The sequence below is a fragment of the Rhincodon typus genome, chromosome 3 (assembly GCF_021869965.1).
Source record: "Rhincodon typus isolate 14 chromosome 3, sRhiTyp1.1, whole genome shotgun sequence".
Lineage (NCBI taxonomy): Eukaryota > Metazoa > Chordata > Chondrichthyes > Orectolobiformes > Rhincodontidae > Rhincodon > Rhincodon typus.
The window spans coordinates 122,250,664-122,274,267 of record NC_063334.1 but is presented as its reverse complement, the minus strand read 5'-3'; the positions used below and the strand labels follow the sequence as shown (position 1 = coordinate 122,274,267).

General features: G+C 45.5%; 1 protein-coding gene and 1 long non-coding RNA gene across 2 annotated transcripts; one reads left to right on the top strand and one right to left on the bottom strand.

The window, feature by feature from the left end:
* Window positions 1–1,519: 1,519 nt before the first annotated feature.
* On the bottom strand, window positions 1,520–22,304 carry mxd4 (MAX dimerization protein 4). The gene is made up of 6 exons (XM_020523288.2): window positions 21,957–22,304; window positions 21,752–21,839; window positions 14,085–14,114; window positions 10,137–10,251; window positions 8,231–8,399; window positions 1,520–6,402 (listed from the first exon to the last, which is right to left on the bottom strand). The coding sequence occupies exons 1-6, from the start codon at window positions 22,018–22,020 to the stop codon at window positions 6,248–6,250; spliced, it is 621 nt and encodes a 206-aa protein (XP_020378877.1). The 5' UTR covers window positions 22,021–22,304; the 3' UTR covers window positions 1,520–6,247.
* On the top strand, window positions 17,299–22,031 carry LOC125482824. The gene is made up of 2 exons (XR_007261807.1): window positions 17,299–17,669; window positions 21,873–22,031. It is a non-coding gene; the product is annotated as an uncharacterized LOC125482824 (long non-coding RNA).
* Window positions 22,305–23,604: the final 1,300 nt, after the last annotated feature.

Genomic DNA, 23,604 nt, shown 5'->3' with positions numbered 1-23,604 from the left:
CTTAACCACGCAGTCAACTGTACTGTCTTGCTATTTCTGACCTCACTAGCACACGGTACAGGGAGGAATCTTGAGATTACAGCCCTAGAGGTCCTTCCTACCCAACTCTGAACTCTTCACAGTGTCTCATCTCTCTTTCTGCCTATATGGTCAGTACCAATATGGACCACAATCTCTGGCTGCTCAGAGACCTCCTCGACCCTGGCATAAGAGAAGGCAACACACCATCCTGGAATCTTGCTTGCAGCCATAGAGGTGCCTCTGACTACAGCGTCCCCTAATACTAACACCCACCTACGCTTTGACCCTCCTTGCCAATCGAGTACCATTGATCTGACTGCTGCTGTTTGTTTGTTCAAGTTGCCAAAAGAGCAAGTTGCTAACAGCATACTTAAGAGGATAGATTATCTGGGGTATTGGGTGAACATTAGCACCAAGTCTCATCTTTAGGAACTGATCAGGGTGGGGAAGAGACAACAACTGGGTATCAGTAAAGTATGGTAGATTACACAGGAGTCAGAAAGAAACAGGAGAAAAAAAAAAATTTATAAAATAAATACTTCCAAAAACAAATTGATGACCTGCAGAAATGAAACTCTAGGTTCATTTGGTCCTGTTCCAGGCTGGAGTGGTTGAGTGACATTGCAGCAATGCCACCATTGTAGAAACATAGGCAATTTGGCCCTTCAAGTCTGCTCTGCCATTCAATGAGATCACAGCTGATGATCCCACTTTCTCCCTTTAGCCAAGAACTATATCCAACTCCTTCTCGAACCTATTTATTTCAGAAACCCCTTCCCCTCCCCCATTTCTGAAGAAGGGTCTAGGCCCGAAACGTCAGCCTTCCTGCTCCTATGATGCTGCTTGGCCTGCTGTGTTCATCCAGCTCTACATCTTGTTATCTCCTTCTCGAAAGGATTGTGTTTTGGCGTCAAGTGCTTTCTGTGTTAGAGAATTCCACAGCTGGTGCTCTGTGGTTAATGGAGAGTGGATTAAATCACCCAGTTACACAAGATGCACAATTTGTGGCCTCTGTCTGCTTCAGACTTTGAAAACTTTTGTTTTAGAAGGAGACATTAATAGCAGCAAATATTTTTATTTCTTGAAAAATTAAGGTTTAATCAAGGTTTTCAAAAACTATTCAACTTGTTACTTATTTTAGGATATGCAATGGAGAGGATAAGCAGTGCAACCTAGAATACAACAGCATTCACCAGCTTTAATGGAAATCTTTCTGATGGAGTTGGCCTGGAAAGGTCTTAAGCATGTCACTGTTGGACGGAGGCTAGCTCAAGAAACATTGAAGGGTGGAGGGGGCGAAACAGACTGAAATTGACATGTCAACTTCTTTGTAAGGGAAGGGAGGGTATTGTTGTTAGGAGCCCAACAATATTTACAGAAAGCCACAAGCACTTCAGTCTCAACCCCATAAGTCCAGGATTGTGATCCCAGGTCGAAAATGCACCTCAATGAATGCTCGCATGTCAAAGTTTAAGCCACCATAAAACAGCAGACCAAATGATGTAAAAAAATGTTTTATTATATTACAATGAAAGAATGATACAACACATTACCTTCAGTGTGCTACAGGTGGGTAGCCAGCACCATGTATGTGTGAATTTATATTATACATCTTTAGGAGCTATATAAAGCATTCTATACTGAAGGGAGCTCCTCAACAGTACATATTCACAAGTCTCTGGCACAGAACCCATCCAGTGTACCTCAAGCCATTCACAAAACCCTCCTGCCTCATCAACACCATCTCTTCCATACACCCATCAAGAATAAAGTTAATCTGTTCAACAGAAACCGCAGTTGCCAAAACTTCCAACCAACCACTAGCAAGTGCCCTGGGAGTTTTGAAGAGGGATAGAGAGATAAATTCTCTTAATTCCAACAATTCATAAAACGCAAGACACTTCCAAGTTGCTGAAGGAAAACCAATTCTTCCCACACTGTAAAAATAAAGTTCTTTTAAAAAGACATTGAAAAACATGATTGTGGAACAGTAAGAGGTTTAATACTGCAATGTTGTTCCCCTTCCTGAAAGGCCTGGTAACTATGAATGGGCTCAATTATCAGTGTAGGCCAATCTTGTACTTTAGGAAACAAGACAAGGCTAATTATCTAAATGCTTTGCAATAATCAATTGTACAAATTCAGGGAATTCAGTTTTGGGCTGTTGTAGACCTTATTTAAAACAGAAAGTCTAGATTGGCTTCCCAATCTCATGTCACCACCCACCCCTTCCCACTTTCCCAAAGATAAAAAAATTCACTTTACTGCTAAAGTTTCCTATACACTCGAGAAAAAAGCCCAGCTTCTAAGTGCAGTAGGCAGCTTGTCCGAGTGGGTCGTGTGGCTCAAGTTGGTGTCAACAAAAATCTAGGTCCAAGGCAACACCATCTTGAAACTGTGCATGATTACCATCAGTAGACAGATATGCACATTGTTTGGGGGCGGGGAGGGAGTGCAGAGGGGACAGATGCGTTAATTTCTATCAGCTTAGTACACATCACCCCAGCTGTGAACCCGATGGATAAACAGTTTTGATTCAGGCAGTTGACAGTCAATGGGAAAACGTCAGCAATGTCGGACTAGACCGGGAAACTCGCTGGGTTCACGGCTGCATTCCAACATGGAACTTCTTCCACACAGTTTGGAGGCAATCAACTTTGCACAATCAAGTTATGAGAGAGTTTATCCCCAACACCCCTCCCCAGTCACTAAGAAACTTTTGGATCAGGCAGATTAGTTCAAGCAGGCCACTTTCTCCAGAATAAGTGCAATAGCAACGCCCTGGAGGGTACACACTCTACGTCAAATCAAGGTTCATCACAGTGGTCCTCCACTACATATGGCTGGCTGGCTGGCCTACAGTGGCACCAACAAAATTCAGACAAAAATTGGGAATGGGGGACAGAAAAGAGAGAGAATGCTAATTAAAAGAGCTCACATCCTGTTCCACAGCATTGGTCTGAAAAGTGCAAAGTGAATCATTACACCCCGGGACCGTTTCTTAACCCAGTTTTCATGCCACACTCTTATAGCCATGTTTTTATGGTGTCAAACATCTGTCAAGATTAGGAACCCCCTACACTGAGCAAAGCACTCCACTACCTACTCAAGTACAAGTGTCTTTGGTTTGAGACAACAGCACTCAAGACCGAACGCAAACAGCACAGATCCTGATTACAGGTATGCAAGTCTAAACTATTCCCTCAGAGTCTGGATTTTATAGACTCAGCACCTAGAGGTACAGGCAGACAGACACACACACACACACCCGCCCACTCCTGCCCCGCAAGCACTTAAATCCCTCTAAGTCATGACGTTAAAACAGAAATGTAGTTAGAGTGCTCCAACAGGAAGAGTATAACAAAGGATACACTGGTGAGCACACCAACAGAGATAGCCTTTGATCCAAACACCTTCCCAGCCACACCAGGAACTCCACAGCAAGATAAGGCCATTCAGCCCTTTGAGCACATTCCACCATTCAATTAGGTCAGACTGATCTCTACCTCAAATCCACTTTGTCACCTTTACACTCAATCAAAATGTAACAGAAGGCTACTGATGCCAGCCTTGAAAGTTTCCACTGAAACACCACCTACAGACATTAGTTTTTCCAACTGCACCTGAGAAATGCCAGTATAGGGCCTAACGGGCCAAAAGGCCTTCAACTGTAACCAGGCTGCCCAGTCACAAAATAGGTTTTAAGCATCAAACACACCTCGACACTACTGCCAACACCACCGCTCAACATGTCTCCGAAAAACTCAACTCCGAAAGGAGACCTCACACCAGAAACTTTACCCCAAGAGAGGAAATTTACAAAGTAAATGGATTTGAAATATTATTAAAATTTTAAAATAAAAATCACAAGATGTCCCAGCTCAATATTGCACACCACCTAACTGGGTGACCCAGGAATGGACATGAGGAGTAAGTCTCTCCTCCAATGAGCAGAACAGCCCCATTCCATGCAGGAGAGGCCACTGCACCAGAAACCTAGTTGAATAATCTCACACTGCCACCTGATTGCCTCTCCACACCAACCCAAACAACCTCCGGCAGCGACCAAAGCCATTAGCCAGTTCCCACCTCTTTAGTTGTAGAGTTTTGACATGAGCCGGCCATCAAAAAGGCACAAACAGCAAACCCCAAACAGATTAATCAGATCAGGAAATCCAATTCTGCTACACAAGCACTCAAAAAGACACGTGGGTAGGATTGTATTTTTAAGAGATGCCTGAGGAAAAATGCCAGGAGGGATTGATAACACACACGTGCACACACAACCAGCAAGCTGTGACACTTGCTACATGTTAGAGTCACCTCTCATCTCCTACATGGTGGTTCTGTGCGAGAGTTTTGTTTTTAGTAAACAGCTTTCCTTTGTTTTTTTTTTGATCACAGCATTCCGTCATTCAGGAAAGGAATGGACGGACTGTACATATCACATTGGAATTTGATCCTATTAACAGTCACACATGTTTATTGATGATAAAGTAAAATCTCTATTGCTTTCATGATTCAGAAATTGGCATCCATAACAGGAAAATAAAAGACAACCTTCAAATTAAAACTGCTGGAAATTCTGCAGTCTGTCAATCAAATACCACGTTCAATAGTCATCCCTTGTAATGAGGCATTTAAGAGTGTGATTTTCTTTTATTACAGGAACCAGCAATAACCATAGGATACAATATACTCCTACTTTTATTAAAAGATTCTTTTTTTTTTAAAAATTCAGCTGCCATGTTCTAACCTTTGACCTGCCCCCACCAGGAGATCAGGGCTTGTGTGAGGTTGGAGAGGGGGCAGGGAGCAGGTTCACGGAGCAAGGTCACGTGAGCTGCAATCTCTAGATTACCCGGTCGGCAGCAAGTTTGGAAGCAGCCGCTTCCAAGAGTGCAAACAAGGACAAAGAGCTGCCATGAAGTTCTCACTGTCGTCTCCACAAGGGACAGATGCAAATGCCAGCTATCGGAGAGCCACAGGGGTCTCTGAGGAATACCAAGGCACAGAATGACAATGGCAGAAAGTCCGAGACGCTGATCTAGGTCCTGTACCATTTTAGTCCCATGCCACCACCCCACAAGCCCTCCCCTCTCTACCCGAGAAGCATGGTTTGGATAACATTTAGGAAAATATAATACAAAATTTTGATACAGCAAATTTTGAGACTATACTGGCTAAAATTACTCGATTATTACTTTTGCGATTTTTTTCAGTCCTTTTTTTTCTTAAAACCCTCTCTAGATGAGAAAGGCATCTTGAGAGATGTGTACGTAAATGGTTGATCAGTTTGTCTAGAAGCCATGCTCTAATGACTAAAACCAAGCAGACAGGGAAAGCAGACACTTTTAGTATCACTAACATTTCAGTAGAAGCAGTCTAAAACGACACAGATAATGAAACTGCTACAAGCCCGGTGTATAATCACTGAACAAAGCAGAAGCAAAATCCTAACTTTTTTGCTTGATACACCTACTGCTGCAGTTTCTTTTTCAAAAACAAAGTCCTGTATTAACACGATAACTCTTTATGAGCAAGGAGACAATAAATGCACTGTGTTCAGCCTCCATAGGAATACTGTCTAGTTACTAGTTTCTCCAAAATCAAAAAAAAGCATACGTTCTGCACCGGGAAGGCAGACAGCTGCTAGACGATAGGAGAGACGCAGGTGAATGCTCCTCTAACAGCAGAGCTGCAAAAGTGGAAAACCAGCTCTGGATAACACACCAGCAAAATGAACTTGGGTCAATGCTAGCCACGCCACATCCCTCCTCATTCTTACCATGGGAGACCGGAAGCAGGCGGCAAAATAAAAATCAAATTGTAAAAAAAAACAGGAGAAAAGCAATACTCTACTTTCAAGGTTAATCATTAGAGCTGGCTTTTTTCCTCCCCCCACCCCACCCCATCCTCGCAGTCTACTTTCCCCTTCACCTTCCCGCCCACTTTACTGCAAAAACCACCCTGCACTTCTTCGCAACCCTCGTGTCAAGAGTCAAATCGCTGCATTGGAATGGATGAGCCGGGCTCTCAAAGAACTGCAGGAGGGTGACAGCAAATGCAAGTGCTGTTGTGGTTGCGGGTGTCTGTGAAAGAGTGGCAGTCAACATCCCAGGAGGAAAAAAAAAGTTTTTTTTTTATAGATATATATAGATATATATATATATAATAAGTGCCCTGCGTTGACGATGTGGTCCTCTGCTGGTAACCGAAGTGGTCACTATGACAGCCTTGGGGTGATTGTGCGAGAGTCTGCGTATCCACTGTCACTTGAACTGCTCCGAAAACTGTAGTGGTCATCAACATCACTGGCACTGCCAACACTGTCCAGCTCACCAGGAATAAACTCCATACCTTCGATGTCAACGTCGGCTTCTGTGTAAAAGCACAGGGGAAAAATCAAACTAGTGTCTAAAACTTTATTAATGAAGAAACGTTGACCGGCCGTTATGTTTCTTTCCCCCCCACCCCCCACCCACCACAATCCATTCACAGGATGTGGGCACCACTGACTAGGCTTGCTCAGCCCTAATTACCCAGAAGGCAGTCAAGAGTCAGCCACATTGCTGCGAGTCTGGAGTCACATGTAGACCAGACCAGGTAGGGATGGCAGATTTTTTTCCCTAAAGGGCGTTAGTGAACCAGATGGGTTCCATTGTCATCATTATACTCTTAATTCCAGATTTTTAAAAATCGAGCTCAGATTCCACCATTTGCCACGGCAGGATTCTAACCTAGGTCCCCAGAACGGTAGATCTGGATTAGTAGTCCAGGAACAAAACCACAAAGGCCGTCACCTCTCCTGTAGATATCAATTTTCATGACCCACCAAACCAAGAGTGCTTGGCAACCAATGAAGTACTTTATGAAGAGCCGTAACTCTTGTAATGTAGAGAATGTGGGAGCCGATTTGTACGCAGCAAGTTCCAACAAACAGCAATGGGGAACAGATGATGATTTCCAGCATTTGCAGTTCTTTGGATTTTTTTTTTGCCTTTTGGGTTGCGGTTCATACACGAGCTTGAGCCTTACTTGGCTATTTCAGAGGGCAGTTTATAGTCAGACCAGTTAAGGAAGACAGATTACAGACATCACATCAGTGAACCAGGTTGTTACATCACAGTAATGGTGACCATGAAACTTGTTTTCAGTTTCAAATGTATTCACTGAATTCAAATTCCAGTGGTTGCTGTTGGAGGAATGTGAACCGGGGTTTCCACGGCCTCTGCATTACTAGCCCAGAGACTTTGCCACTACTCCACAGCCTCCCATGCTTTTGATTTAGGAGTGAATATTGCTTAGCACACCACTGCAGACCGTTTTAAACGTCAGGTTTGCAAAATGGCCCTTCTGACAAAGCAGTGTTCCCTCAGTACTGCGTTGTTCTGCAGTGGGACCCGAAGTCATGCCCTCATGATTCATATTTGCGCACTACCCCGACGTTGTAGCTGATGCTATGACAACATATGGGATCGATTCCCAATGTAGCAGCTAGTTGATGTACCAAAATTTTTTTTTAAAAAGTTGGCAGACATGGGAGAAGTAGGCCATTATAGTCCATCTGCCCCATCTCACTGCAAACTGCTTCTGTCATCCTCACCACTTGTTTCCACAAGTTCTTTTGAGTCATCCCCAAGCTTGACGAAAAGTACTTCACTTTCCTCGTCCAACTTGTTAATATAAATAATTGCAGCCCCAGAGCTGATCCCTGAGGCACCCCACCAATACATCTTTCTTTGGATAAGGGGCCAAAACTGTTCACAGCATTCTAGTTATGGTCTGACTGGTGCCTTATATAGATCTGATGTGGAGGTGCTGGTGTTGGACTGGGGTGGACAAGGTCAGAAGTCACATGGCATCAGGTTATAGTCCAACAGGGTTTAATTAAAATCACAAGCTTTCAGAGCACTGCTCCTCCATCAAGTCACTTCACCTGACGTTTTGACTAGGTCACCACATGGAGATACTAGGTCAGGTGATCAGGGTTTATAGAGATCTTAAAGTTGGTTTGTTGGGTGGGAGGGAGGTGCAGTGGTACCAGACAGCAGGAGGTAGAGGGCTGTGAAAGGCACAGGGACAGGAGGGCATTCTAAAGATCGGGGCATGGCCAGGACTGACTGAACACAGGGACACGGGTAGCAGAGTGCGGTTTAGAGCCAGAGCTCGCTGACATTCTGGCCCTCAGGTGGGCAGATAGCCTTACCTTGTTCAGAATCGGAGCGGTCAGTGGAGATAGCTGACCCCAGACTGTCAGTACGGAGACGCTCCATTCCCTGGACGGCCAGCTGCTCCAGCCGACGTCTCAGGTACCGCCGCTCACGCTGCAGCTGCTCCTTCTGGTGAAGTGCCTTCTTGTCTTGCTCCTCTAACTTCTGCAGACAAGGCAGGGGGGAGAACGAAAGAAAACAGACTTGCATTTACATAGCACCTTTTGGTGACCCTGGAGCTCCCAAAGGCTCGATCTAGTCACTGTCACAAAGTAGGAAAGCAAATCGGAGAAGGACAATTGAGAGATAAACACTGGCCCAGGGCACAACCAAAAACTTCGTTCTTAGTAACGGTCTCACTAAGTGTCATGGCCTGACTTTAAACTCCTTTGACAGTACAGTAATGTCTTGTCAGCCTGGATTTTGTAAGACCACAACACATCAGAGCAGGAGCAGGCCATTCACACCATTGATTTTATGACAAGAACATGACTCACAGTCATACAGCACAGAAACAGACCCTTTGGTCCAAATCATCCATGTGGAACAGATATCCTAAGTGATCTAGTTCCAATGCCAGCATTTGGCCCATATCCCTCTAAACCCTTCCTCTATTCACATACCCATCCAGATGCCTTTTAAATGTTGGAAATGTACCCGACTCCTCCACTTCCTCTGGCAGCCCATTCATACATCTTCTGCGTGAAAAAGTTATCCCCTTAGGTCCCTTTTAAATCTGTCCCCTCTAGTTTTGGACTCCCCCACCCTGGGGATGGGACACTGGCTCTTAACCCTATCCATGCCCCTCATCATTTTCATAAGCCTCTAAGCTCACCCCTCAGCCTCCGAAGCTCAGAGGAAAATAGCACCAGCCTTATTCAGCTGTTCCCTACAATTCAAACCCTCCAACCTTGGCAATATCCTTGCATATCTTTTCTGAACCCATTTGAGTCTCACAACATCTTTCCTACAGCAGGGAGACCAGAATTGCACGTATTCCAAAAGTAGCCTAACCAATGTTTGTACATCCACAACATGACCTCCCAACTCCTGTACTCAATGCACTGACCAGTAAAGGTAAGCATATCAAATGCCTTCATTACCCAGTCTACCTGTGACTCCACTTTCAAGGAATGATGCACCTGCACTCCAAAGTCTCTTCCTGGAGTAGGACCTGAACCCACAGCCTTCTACTTCATTCCAAAACAGGAGTGCTACCCAGTGAGCCTCACCAGGCACACCTCAAGAAACCTGCCATTTTTCATTCTTTGATGGGATGTTGGCATTGCCAGCAAAGGCACATTCCAGAGGGCAGTTAGGAGCCCAGCACATTACTGTGGAGTCACACGTAGGCCAAACCAGGTAAAGATGGCAGTCTTCCTTCCCTAAAGGGGATTGGTGAACCAGATGGGTTTTTACAACAAATCAACAGTGGTCGCTGTGAGGCCATTTTTATTTTAAAAAGTGAATTCAAATTTCACCGCCTGGCACGATGAGATTCGAACCCAAGCCCCCAGACCATTAACTTGGGGTTCTGGATTACTAGTCCAGTGACATCACAACCTCGTTCACCCCTCATACTTTTCTTTGGCTTGGCTCTTCGAAAGAACTGCCCAATGAGACAGATTCCACTCCTCTGTATTCAGAGCGTCACAATACTTTCCCTGTCAAGCGTGAATCACATCCCCCCGACAAAGTTACTATCAAACCCATCACCACCACTCTTTCTGGCAGAACATTCTGCAATCACATGCTGCCACCTTAAAATAAAACCCTCACCTCCCTTTGGGTTCTTTCGCTAGTGATCCAATTAAAAAAAAAACTGAACGAGACAAGTGTGCTGCATTGTTGACGATGCACATGATGGAAACGAGAGCAAACCCAGAGCAATCATTCGTTTACCTTGATGTGAGTCCGCGCTCGCTTCAATAGGCTCAGAGTGGTGTGTCTTGAACAATCTGGCCCTAGAGGTACCAGCTCTTTCAGCTGCTCCAGGTATAACCTCAGCTTAGCTCTCCTGCAATTGAAAACACCACCAGATTGTGAACGAGTTGAAGCCAGCATGTGCAAGGGAACAACGCAAATTCTGGTCAACGCCAGCCCTCCCCACCCATCCCAACACAGGGGGATTAAAGGGTCCTGGGGTACCCTGTACAGTTTCAGTCCCCTTGAGGGATATAGTTGCACTGGAGGCAGTTTACAGGAGGTTCACTAGATCTATTCCAGAGTGTGTTGTCTTACTGAGCCATCACAATAGTCATTCTGACGGGGGCAGGGTGGGGGGGAAGCGGTGGTGACAATGACCCTGGATCAGTAATCCAGAAGCCCAGGCTAATGTTCTGCAGAACAGAATCAAAGTTGCTGGAAAAGCTCAGCAGGTCTAGCAACATCTGTGAAGGAAAAAACAGTGTTAACATTTCGGGTCTAGTGACCCTTCCTCAGAACCAGTTCTGAGGAAGGGTCACTGGACCCGAAATGTTAACTCTTTTTTTCCTTCACAGAAGCTGCCAGACCTGCTGAGCTTTTCCAGCAACTTTGATTTTGTTCCTGGTTTCCAGCATCCACAGTTCTTTTGGTTTTTAACCTTCTGTGGACAGAGGTTTGAATCTTATAGTGGCAGAACTCAATACAACAATCTAACACAATCACACAGCCACTGTTGAATGATGTAAAAACCCAATGGATTCACTAAGCCCTTAAAGGGAAGGAAATCTACTGTCCTTACCCAGTGTGGCTGACATGTAACTGCAGATCCCCAGCTATGTGGCTGACTTAACTCGCCCTGTGGATAATTAGGAATCAGCAATGCCCACTTCCAATGAATTAACTGAAACAGGCCTTTCAGTGACCCCACCCACGCCCGACCCTTCAGCAAGGTCATGGCTTATATGTATCACTGCTCCACTAGGGTATGATGTCAGGGTGAAAACAGCAAACCAGCACCCCACCCCCACTCCCCTCCCCTCGTGTACAGCCACCTTACGGACTCCCCCACCCTCGTTTGTGAGGGAATGCCGATGAATGAACGAAATTAAAGAGCTAACACACCCGAGCACTGACCAGCTCAACAACAAATAACATTTTCCAAAAGGAAGTTAAAACGAGGATGAACCAGGAGTGACGCCCTAACCCCAAAAGGCCGCTGCATCAACTCATGGCTGGTGCTACAGTTGGCCTAGGACAGGAAGGAGGAGGAGGAAATCAGCAGGCGCATCTAATCACAGACCAGAAAGCCCTGACCCAAAAGGACCAAATTCAGCATTAACGCCTCCTGTTTCCCAAAACAAATGGGATTGCTGCTGTTCAGAGGGTTGCACTCTACTTTGGAGGCAACTTGCAATGCACAGTGGTATATGAAGAATGAGGTACTCAAAATGAAAGCCTCCCAGAGTTGCCCCTGGCACAAGGCGGAGGTTATGGATAACGGGAGATTGCAAGAAGGGTTTGCTGATATTCACAAGTGGCTCCGTGCTGATGAAAGGGCACAGACTGGAAACTTTGACTCTTTGTCTCTGTCTTCCGGTAGACCTACTGAGTATTTTCTGTGCATTTTGCTTCCTTGTTCCTGCTCCAACGAGGCAACACCACAAGGAGTGGGACAGTGTATAACCGCACGGTCCTCAGGCACACACACACAAACACAGCAATGGAGAGGCAGGATAACCATCCGAGAGTGACTCAGACATGACATTTCAACTGAAAATCGAAAACAGGTAAACACAAGGAGTCAGGCAGAAGCTCACCTCCTGTGTGGGGCCTAAAAAGAATACGAGTTACAAAAGAGAACCATGAGGAGGAGGAGGAAGACAAAGATCACATTTATATCTGAAAACCCACAACTTGCACTGTGAACTTTCACAACCAAGGACTGCTCAGAATCCTGTTTTGAATCAAACAGAGGAATTTCCTTTTTGAAACAAAATAATGTAGTTGTAGAAGATAATAAATGGTGCAATTTTATACGGCACCTCCCCCACTCTCAGCAATATCCTTTATGCTCCACCTACAACATACTATTTCAAAACAGTCACTGTTACATTATTAGCACATACAGTGTGCAGCAAGATCCCCAAAAAAAAAACACGAAAAAGCAGTTAACAGGCTGCTTATGTGATACGAGAGGAAGGAGGAACATTGGTCAGAAAACTGACAGCTCTCCCCTGCTCCTCTTCAAATACTGGCCACTGGATCTGTAATATCTTCATTTCACAGACAGGACGCTAGATTCACCTGTTACCTGAAAGATGTAACTAGAGTTACAAAAGGCAAGCGAGTGAGATTGGGAGGGGAGAGGGAGAGAGAGAGAGGGGAGAGGGAGAGAGAGAGAGAGGGGAGGAAAGGGAGAGAGAGAGAGAGGGGAGGAAAGAGAGAGAGAGAGAGAAAGAAAATGACGTCCACTTAAAATGTGTTCTTTTAAAAAAAAAGCCAATTTCATGGGATGTTGGCATCACTGGTTAGGCCTGGATTTATTGCCCATCCCTACTTACCCTTGAGAATGAGGTAATGAGCTGCCTTCTTGAACTGCTGCAGTCCATGGGCAGCATTGGAGGTTCAGTGTTAGCATTGCTGCCTCACAGCTCCAGATACCGAGGTTGGATTCCACCCTTGGGCAACTGTCTTTGCGTGTTCTCCCTATGTCTGTGGTGATTTCCTTCCAGGTGCTCCAGTTTCCTCCCACAGTCCAAGGATCAATAGGTTAGGTGGATTGGCCATGCTAAATTGCCCATATAGTGTCCAGGGATGTGCAGGCTGGGTGCATTAGCCATGGGAAATGCAGGGTTACAGGGTTAGAGTAGGGACAGAGGTCTGGGTGGGATGCTCTGTAGAGGATCAGTGTGAACTTGATGAGCTAATTGGCATGTTTCCACAGTGTAGGGATTCTATGGAAATGCGATGAAGGGACATTTGCAATGTGGTTAGGGAAGAACGTCCTGGATTTTTGACTCAGCGATACACTCCCTAAGAGCATTGTGGATCAACTTACAACACATGGACTGCTGCGGTTCAAGAAGGCAACTCACCACCAACTTCTCAAGGGCAAGTAGGATCAGGCAATCCCATATGTTTGTTTTGATACACAGTGACCCCTAACTTCCAGATTCTCCCCCCACAGACAAACATCCTCAGGATCGCTCTGGTTTTAATGAAGTCACCTTCTCGCATTCTGATAATAGACTGATCACAGCATGGTCAATTTAGTTACAGTTTAATCAATTAATTTCAATCAGTCAACAACAGACCCACACACGAAGAGGGTCCCGATCCAAAGTCAGCTGCTCCTCCTAAACACAGTACACTCACTCATCACATCGTTGATTCATACAATTACGGACACATTAACTCCTCGCTCCCTCCCCGTCCCTGGCCAGCTTGTTCCATAGTCTGGCTTCTCACTCACAAAAGTCCCACATCGACAGATCTGGAGAAGGTGCAAGAAAATTATCAAATTCTTTTCGCAGTGAGCACACAGGCCACTACCACCACACACCCACGCGCCCCCCCAAACAAGGTGGGGGTGTCACCTGAAACAAATACCACGTCACCTCCACACACTAGAATTGGCTTGGGTCTCCACAGCATCGAGAGGCTGGAGGTTATGGCTGGGGTTTAATAAGCAGGGGCGGTGGGACTTAGACAAATCTCAGTTATAACTCACAAAAGTTAATGGGAGAAAAGAAAGAAACTGTTGTTTGAAAAATCATGACTAACCTCTTGAACATAGTGTCATGACAAAGAGCCGCACCCCCAACATGATTTTTGTTTTTTTAAAGGGGAGGGGATGCTGCAGTTTAAATCTGTTACAAACAACTACTCCCCAATGTGTCCTGAATCCTGTCTCTCCACACTCACCTGTGCTTTTCCAGTTCATTGTGTGAGGACCTGTAATAAGCAATAAACATGGATTAACAATTGAACATCCTCACTGTAAAAACTCTCTTTTTAAATGCTGCAGTTTACTGTGCTTCAATAGTAACTTCCTTAAAAGAAAAGGAAATTTAATAAAACACAAGATGAGGGGGAAATCTTTACAAAGCCAGGGGTAGGATGCGACTAACTGACAGTAATGGGCCGAATGGATTCCTGGACTTTAACTCCAGGGATGCTTTGCTCCATGCAGGTACAGTTTTGATTCTAGCAGCCTCAGGGACTAAAGCCCCATCTGGGTTTTGGAACTTGCCAATCCAGTCGGCGGGGGTGTGTGTGTGTCTGTCTGTCTGTCTGTCTGTCTGTGTGTCCTTGGGAAAACCAACTGAGATGATCATAAAGCACTCTGTCTTGAAAGCCACATTGCCAACAATGTTCACTTCACAGATGTTTGGTTGGGTTTTACTCAGCCCTTCTTATGGCCCTCCTCTACATCCCTACCCACCTGCCTGACCTCATCAAAATAATAAAAACAAAATCAAATCCCATTCTCAAGTAGACAGTTGCAAGAGCTGTAAGTACTTGGAGGAAGTGGCAAAGGTTCTTGAGACTTGCAAATGTAAGGGATCAGAAATAATTGTAAAGAATTAGTAAGTGATCATTGATATTTAAGAAACGGTGCGCTCTTGACGAGCGTGAGGGAGAAATACAATAAAAAGCCAAGAGGAATACAGAAGGTTCAGTCGAGAGGTGAAAGGCAGGTAAACAGCAGCAAAGAAAAATTAAAAGATGTCAGATAGAATGGAGGGAAATTCCAAAGTCTTCTGCAGGTATATAACTTGTCAAAGCGGTAAAAGAAGTGGGGCTAATTACAACTGGAAAGGAGACTTACACATGGAGACAGAGGGCAGGGCTGAGGTGTTCAATCAATACTTTGCACGTCTTTACTAAAGAGGAAGATGCTACACAAGTTATTGAATTGAATGATTTATTGTCACTTGCATTTTACAGTGAACAATAAAATACAGTGAAAACTTCAACTGGTGACAGAGGAGGAAACTCAGTAACAAGCAGGATTCAAAGCTGTCCGCACGTACAGACTGTTTACGCTGGAAAGAGTGCACACAGTCAAGACCAGTCTGTCGTCACACGCACGGTTTAGCAAATCCCACCCACCACCAGCCTGTGTCAAAGCAGGTCCTTCACTCCCTACGAGTACTGCCTGCTTAAAATCAAACACTACTGAAACGAAACTGCTTCGGGCCCACAACACAAGGAAAGAGCAGGAGTTACTCACAGCTCTTTGGAAGAATCAGAGGCACAATTAGTCACAGAGAAAAGGCCTTTCAGCCCATCGTATCCATGCTGGTTAAAAAAAAAACAACCAACTAGCTATTCAAATCGCAGCACTGGCCTCAGCCTCATGATGCCTTGGGTGAGGGGCCTCTTTCTGTGCAACGGACCTCGATGACTATTCCAGCTCATTTGGAACACAGAGCACAAGAGGAGGCCATTCAGCCTATCGTGGCCAACCCGAAAGGATTCAGGAACTGACCGCAGTCAGCATTCCTTCCTGGATAGTCTCCCTCAGCACAGTCTACATTACAAGGCACAGAGGTTTCCTACACCTTTCCCTCCATCACCAGAGGAAGCAGCAGCTCGGAGACAAGCAGCCAGCAGGCTTCACTGAAGCCAAAGAACACAAAAGGGGTAGAAGCGACCATTCAGCCCCTCTAACCAGTTCGATCATGGATGATGTGTCTCAACGTCATTACTCTGCCTTGGATACTTCCCAAAACATCCAATCAAACTCTATCAAGCATTTCCACAGACACCACCCCAACACAACCCACAGCTTCTCAGGGGCAGAAAATAGGCATTCTAGATTTCCATTACTCCTTTGTGATGAATTGCATTCTGCACCGTCTAACTCAAAAATCATTGTTACTCTTGCTTGTTCTGGATTACCTCCAGAGGAGACAGTCAGTCTGTACCTACCCAAATGAATCCTTCAACAGCTCGATCAGAACGGAGGGAAATACAACACCAGGTTCATATAATTTTCCACCCACACCATAAGATGTAGACCCATCCAGTCTGCTCTGCCATTCAATGAGATTGTGGTTGATCTGATAATCCTCAACTCCACTTTCCGGCCTTCCCCCGAAACCCCACCCCATAATCCTCAATTCCCTTCCTGATTAAAAAACCTGTCTCTCAGCCAGGACAGCCCTCTGTGGTGAAGAATTCCACAAATTCACCATCCTCTGAAGAAATTCCTCCTTATCTGTCACTTAAATGGGAGACCCTATATTGAGGGTATGCCTCTGGTTCTAGAGCCCCGGTATCATGAACGAGTGCAATGGAGCTCAGGTGAGGTAATGGCAAAGCTAGAGATACCTGCTCCCTAGGGGCAAAATTCCATTAGTTCTGCTGCAGTAGAACTGGAACAGTTACACTCTCAAAAGCCCACACCCAAACAGGTTAATGTATCTATACCTCTACCTCACATTGGTATCAACACTCTGCTGAACAGAGCTGGCAGACTGGCCTTCTACAAAGGCTCTCTGATGACTACAGTCCTTGTGCCCAGGCTAATGCCATGGGAACACAGGTTCAAATTCAGTTTATAAATCTGGAATTAAAAACTAGTCTCAGTGATGATGACCACGAAACCACTGATGGAGTACTCCCCACTTGCCTGGATGAGTGCAGCTCCAACAACACTCAAGAAGCTCAACACCATCCAGGACAAAGTCACCTACTTGACTGTATTTGGATGTGTTGCCATTCACCCCATCCACCACAAACCATCGCTGCCAGATATTCTGGTCAGTCTCTACCATCCACAAGATACACCAAGGCTCCTTACACAGCAGCTTCCAAATCCACAAACACTCTTAAATCTAAAAGTTCAATGCCAGCAGATACACGGGAACACCACCGCATGCACGTTCCCCTCCAAGCCACTCACCATCCCGAGTTGGAAATATATCACCGTTCCTCCAGTATCGCTGGGTCACAATCCTGAAATTCCCTCTCTAAAGGGCATTTGGGATCGTCTACAGCACATGGACCGCAGCGGTTCAAGCTGACCGCTCACCACCACCTTCTCAATTGCAACTAGGAAAGACAACAGATACAGGACCAGCCAGCAGCTTCCACATCCCATAAACTTAAAAAAAAGCCAAGGATTGAATCGGCATCACCTCATCTCTGCTGAATTAGCTCATTTTTTCCTGGGAAGCAATAAGCTGAGAGGAGAGGAAACTGTTCTCACTGATTAACACTACACTGTGCTAAAGTTAGTCTCATTTCCTCCCCTCTGCTGGATAGCCACAGCATCAGTTACTGTTTACGATTATAGAGGAACATTATAGAATGTTTAAAACTGATGTGGACATGGCTGTCTGGGCTAACACCGAGGACAATAACCCTCGAGGAGGGGGAGGAGGAGGAGGAGGAGGACAGTGAGCTGCTGCCTTGAAGAGAATTGCTCAGCAATTTCAGAGACAAGTTAAGAGTCAGCCACAATGCTGCAAGTATGGAATGACACAGATACCAGACCAGGTAAGGATGGCAGATTTCATTCCCCAGAACAGCAAGTTCTAGTCTCATTGTCGCCCTTAATCAGAGCACGTTTTCATTCCAGAATTAAGGAACTGAATGTATAATTCGCCCAGCTGCTATGGTAAGGTTCAAGCTTGTGATCTCTTGGTCATCGAGTCCTGGCCTCTGGATTATTAGAAACCTTACCACACTTTGCCGCTGTGCCCCTTGTAGTTGGGCAGACTGGTATCCCACAAAACTGGAACAATGTCATAGCGACATCTGTGCCCTCAGGGTGAGAAGGAGGTACAATGTTATGCTTAAACCTACTCATATACCCTTAGACAAACTGGGCAGTGGAAAATGGAATTCAATCTGGTTAAGTGAAAGGTGATGTACTTGGGCAGGACAAACAAGATAAGGGAATTAAAAACCAAAAGCACTGGAACAAAAACAGAAGTTGCTGGAAAAGCTCAGCAGGCCTGGCAACATTTGTGAAGAAAAATCAGAGTTAATGTTTCATGTCTGGTGACCCTTCCTCAAATGGATTTATACAATGATTGGTAGGACTTTGGGAAGCACTATGGGTCAGAAGGACCTTGGTGCAGATGTACACTAGTCCCTTAGGTACCAGGGCAGGTGGGTAAAATGGTTAAGGTGGTGTATTGAACCAAGGCAGAGAGTTTAAGAGCAGGGAGTTTATGCTGGAACTGTATAAAATGTTGGTTGACCACAGCTGGACCGCTGTGTGCGGTTCTAAAATACACATTACAGGAGGAAGAGGGTCAAGAGGAGATTCGCCAGGAGATTGCCTGGGCTGGAGAGTTTCAGTTATGAAGAGAGATTGGACAGACTGTGGTTGTTTTCCTTAAAGCACAGGCGACTGAGGGGAGGCATGGCTGAGATACATAAAATTGAGGGGCATAGATACGATAGATAGAAAGAAACATTTCACCCTGGAGGAATGAATGACCCAGAGGACAGCTTTAAGAAAAGGAGAAGTTGTAGGGGAGATGCCAGGAAAAGTATTTTGCACCCAGAGGGTGGTGGGAATCTGGAACTCTAAAAACATGGTACAGGCATAACATAGAAGCAGCACTTAAAACAAGCACTAGCCAAGACATACAAGGACTGGTGATGGAAAGTGGGATTAGAATAATTTGGTGGTTGCTAATGACCAGCATAGATAAGATGGGCCAAAGGGCCTTTTCCTGTGCTGTAGATCTCTATGACTATGTGAAGCTGCGATTTTGTTGAAGATGGTTATGTGGGTACAAGAGTTGCCTCAGCTCCCTTGTCAAAAATTCAACTCTGCCTTGAATAAATTTGAAGGCCCAATCTCCACTACTTCCGGAGGATCCATACACACTAACAGAGGAAAAATCTCTTTCCTCCTCCACCTTACGAACAGGACCTCTTGTCCTTAAGCTGTGGCCTCTATGTGTTAGTGCCCTCCACAAGGGGAGGTGTTACCAGGTACCAGTCCACCCTGCTCAACGTTCCCTTCACTGCAGGGATCAACCAAGCAAACTTTTGCTGAATTGCTGCTAATGCAATTAGATCACGTGCTGTCAAATACAGAGGCCAAAACACACCTGAATGCCAGGCATGGCCTCACACAACAGGCACTAAGTGCTAGCTGCAATAAGGTACAGGAGCTTTAAATCCCAGTAACCAATGGATCCCTGGACAGGCAGCAGCTGTAGTCCAGTAACTGACCTCAGTGCCTTTCCCAATCAATCACTGCCCTTCATTCATCCCCAAGGGAACATAATGGTAAGCTATTCAACCAGAAGTGAGAGCAGAGTGGTGGGGTTTTTAACAAATAAAATGGTTTAAATTGCTAACCAGTGACCCCTGCTGAGCTGTGATAGATACATCAGGTGAAGGCAGAGGAATCACCAGAGAGGCAAGCAGCCAGGGAAAGGTTCTCTAGGTCTCCATTCCCAGGAAAACTGAAAATCTCTTAAGCAATTCATGTCTTAAGTGGGTACGTGCTTAGAGTCTAGTTATGACAAAATCTAACTTTCTCACCTGTCAGGTGAAACCACGCCAAGTTGCATCAGACAGAGTGACACCATCTAAAAAGGTGAAGGAAGTTACTCTAACACAGGCTGAATCATACCAGGTGCCTGTCAGGCAATGGCTGTATTCACGTCTGGTAAAAGGCTCGGGATTGGACAGGCAGTAACCCAGCACTGGGTGTCTCGCTAAAGAATGACATGCAGACTTGGGAACCTTCCCCCTCCCACCCCTCCACCCCACAACCCCACCCCATACCCAGCTCTGAACTGCCGATCACAGAGGAAAAATTGTGCTACCCATTTGAGAAAAATTGACTGAGATACACGAGGGAATCAAACAGGCAGGGACAGAGGAGAGCACTAGGACAGAGTGGGGTGAGCTAGACAGAACTGGCAGGGACTAGAGCGGTTTGGTCCTGTGAGGCGTAGCAACTGTGCAAGAAAGCACTTCTTGTAGCATTAACACAATCGATGCCAGTCGACAAATGCGGAGAAATGATCACAGAATCAGAAGTATAGGGCAACGGTAAACTATTTACGATTTGACACTACCAACTGCAACAGAATGGTTTTTTAAAAAGTTGCCTTAAGTGTTGTAGATAGGAAGAATGTGATTCCACTAACATGTTACCAAAAAGGAGAGCAATTTAAGGTGATCTGCAAAGGAATGCAGCAGCACAGTGGCTCAGTGGTTAGCACTGGTGTCTCACAGCACCAGGGACCCAGGACTGATTCCAGCCTTGGGTGAAAGTGTGTGTGGAGTTTGCACGTTCTCCCCACGTCTGCAAGGGTTTCCTCCCACAGTCCAATGATGTGCCGGTTACATCGGTTGGCCATACTAAATTACCCATAGTATCCAGGGATGTGCAAGCGAGGTGGATTAGCCATCAGGAATGCAGGGTTGTGGAGACTGGGATATTCTTCAGAGGGTCAGTGTGGACTCGATGGGCTGAATGGCCTGCTTCCACACTAAGGATTTTATGAATAAAAAGGAACTGGATGCAACACGAGGGCAGCCTTTACATAGCGAGGGGAATGAATTAAGTTCCAATCACAGCTTCTATAGGGCAAATGGCCATCATCAGAAAGCAACAGTTTAAAAAAAAGAATCTTGCAAGGTGGGCAGAGGGCACTAAACCCAGCAGCTGCTGCAGAGGGCTTGATACCAAGGGCTGAATGGCCTCCACCTACACTGGTGAATTTTCTGAAAATGCAGACAGCTGAATGAGAGCATGCCGAGAGCTCAGTGCCATGAGGAGAGTTTGCAAGTGAAAGCTGCAGACAGTCCAGGGAGAAGTGGATCGAAAGAGGGCCAAAGTGGAATGAGTGTTGGAGCTGATCCTTCAACCCACTTACAGCAGCAAACAGGGCGCAGGCGCAGCACCGAGCAGAGCTACAGACAAAAAAAAAGAGCCAAAAAAAATCTGGATGAGAAAAAAAATCGCTCAAAATGAAAAAAAAATGGACAAAAACTAAAAATCGACGGAACGAGTCACCTTTCATTTCTTCTGCACCTTACTTAACCTGATCGGAATATTTAACCAGCATCACGTTCACAAACCTAAGGGAATAAATAACCTGTGTAAAACCGTTTATCTTTTTGGGGAGCGGGGGTAAAGGAGAAAGAAATGGGTCTTGGGTTTTATTTCCATCTAGATGTCTATTTTTAAAGAAACGTTAAATAAAAATATCAACACTCCATGCACAGTGAAGGGAGCAGCGATAGTCAAAACAAAAAAGGAAAAAAAATCTTTGAAAAATGCGATTAAAATTGATATTAAATTCTGGGTGGAAGAAGAAAAGGACGGGGGGGGGGGGGGAAGGAACTTCACTTTTTTAAAAAAAGAGGTGGGTTTGCAGAGTAGAAATGTGCAGGAGGTTGCTAGAAGCAGCTGCCCTGTAAAATGTGAAGAGAGAATACTGTACGCGTGGCAGTGTTTATATCCGACCTAAACACAGGCAAGCCCAAATGAGGGAAAATGGCGACTGGGAAAGATTAAAGAGCCAAATATATAATTTAAAAAACAGCGATGCCCCCACCTCCCCCTCCACCAGCCCTCCCCGGGCCTCTCCTTGTACCTGTTATTTGGTGTTTTCCTCGTCTTGCCTTTCTTCCTGTTGAATTCGACGTTGCAGGGCAAAATTGACGCGTAGCCGTGTTCTGCCTCTGAAAGCCAAATAAAAATATTTTTTTAAACAGAAACATAACGACAAGTACAGAGCTGCACCAGGAGAGATTCGACACTGCAACTGGTGCGAGGCAAACAAAACCCTGCAATCGTACCTCTCTCTCTTCTCTCGATGTACTCGGCTGCTTCCAGCAAAGTTTGAATATTAAAAAATGCCATTTCTCCCCAGATAAAGTGATGGTGTGTGAATTTTTTTTTATATTTAAAAAAAGAAACAGTTTGTGCGTCTATTTCCTACCTAGTAATAACAACTACAACAAAATGGCCTGTCCGAGAATTACAGGTGGAAAATAAAATTTGCAAAAAATATCTAGACACTTTTTTTTTAAAAAGTGAGTTAAAACGAGAGGCAAAGACAACTGAGTCTGAGAGACAAGTTTTTGCAAACCCTCTGTCACCTCAACCTAGCCTGCTAAGCAGCCCAGATGTATTGTGACGCGATTTGATTGACAGATCAGGCTCTAAGTCCCGTTCTCTCCAATAGGGAGCTCCCAGGACGAGAAACAACAATCAGGGTAGGTTTCGCCTCTCCCCCCCCCCCCCCCCCGAGCGCACGCGCATACGCCCAGACACAGACACAGATGTATCAACAAGTCGCCGTCCGCCCGCAGCTCATTGGCTCCCGTTCGCGTGTATCCGATCGCTGTATCCACCCGCGGGCCCTAGCAACAGAGGCCGCGTGACCCAGCGGACTGCGCTTCCATTGGCGGACGCCGCCGTATGCAAAGCGACACCTTCTCCTTGTCATTGGGCGACCGGGTCGCGTATCATAATAAGATGGGCGTGGCCAGTCCGCGCGTCTTGATAAGTTGGGCGGGGACAGCACCAGTCCTCCCTTGAGTCCTGAGGGAGCTGTTGGTGCTGAGCAGTGGGTGGCAGGTTGTGGGTAGGCTCTGCTTGCCGGAAATGGTCTTTATTTTGCTGCGGGACTAATGTAACTAAGTTGACTGGTTTTTGATTTCTTTTTTTCATGCCTGCTGCAATGCACAGAAACCTGATAAGGTGAATATTGCCATTTTGTAAGAAGTGCCTAGTTAATTATGTAAACAGCTGGAATATCTGACCATTGAAAGCAGCAGTAGGCCATTTGGCCCTTCCAGCCTCATGTGCCATTCAATATGATTGTTGGCTTATCCAACTCAGTCCCCTGTTCCTACCTTCTCCCCTCACACTTTGATCTCTTTCACCTTTAAGAGCTATATCTATTAGCTTCTTGAACATTTAATGTTTTAGCATCAACTGCTTTCTGCAACAGAAAATTTCACAGGCTCACCACTCTCTGGGTGAAGAAGCTTCTCCTTATCTCAGTGTGGAATAGCCTACCCTGAATCTCTAGTCTGCGACTCCTGGTTCTGGACTCTATGGTCATCAGGAATATCAATCCTGTATTTACCTTGTCAGACCCTGTTAGAGTGTTACAGGTTTCTATTAGATTCCCCCTCAGACTTCAAAGCTCTGGTGAATATTGTCTTAACCAATCCAGTCTCCATTCATATGTCAGTCTTGCAATCCCAGGAATCAGTCTGGTTAAATTGCTGTTGTACTCAGTCCACAGCCAGACCATCCTTCCTCATTATAAGGATGCCAAAACTGTACACAGTATAGTCTCCCCAATACCCTGTACAACTGCAGCAAGACATTCCTGCTCCTGTACTTGAATCCTGTCACTATGAAGGCCAATGTGCCATTTGCCTTCTTCACCACCTGCTGTACTTTACTTTTAGTGACTGCTGTGCAAGGTCA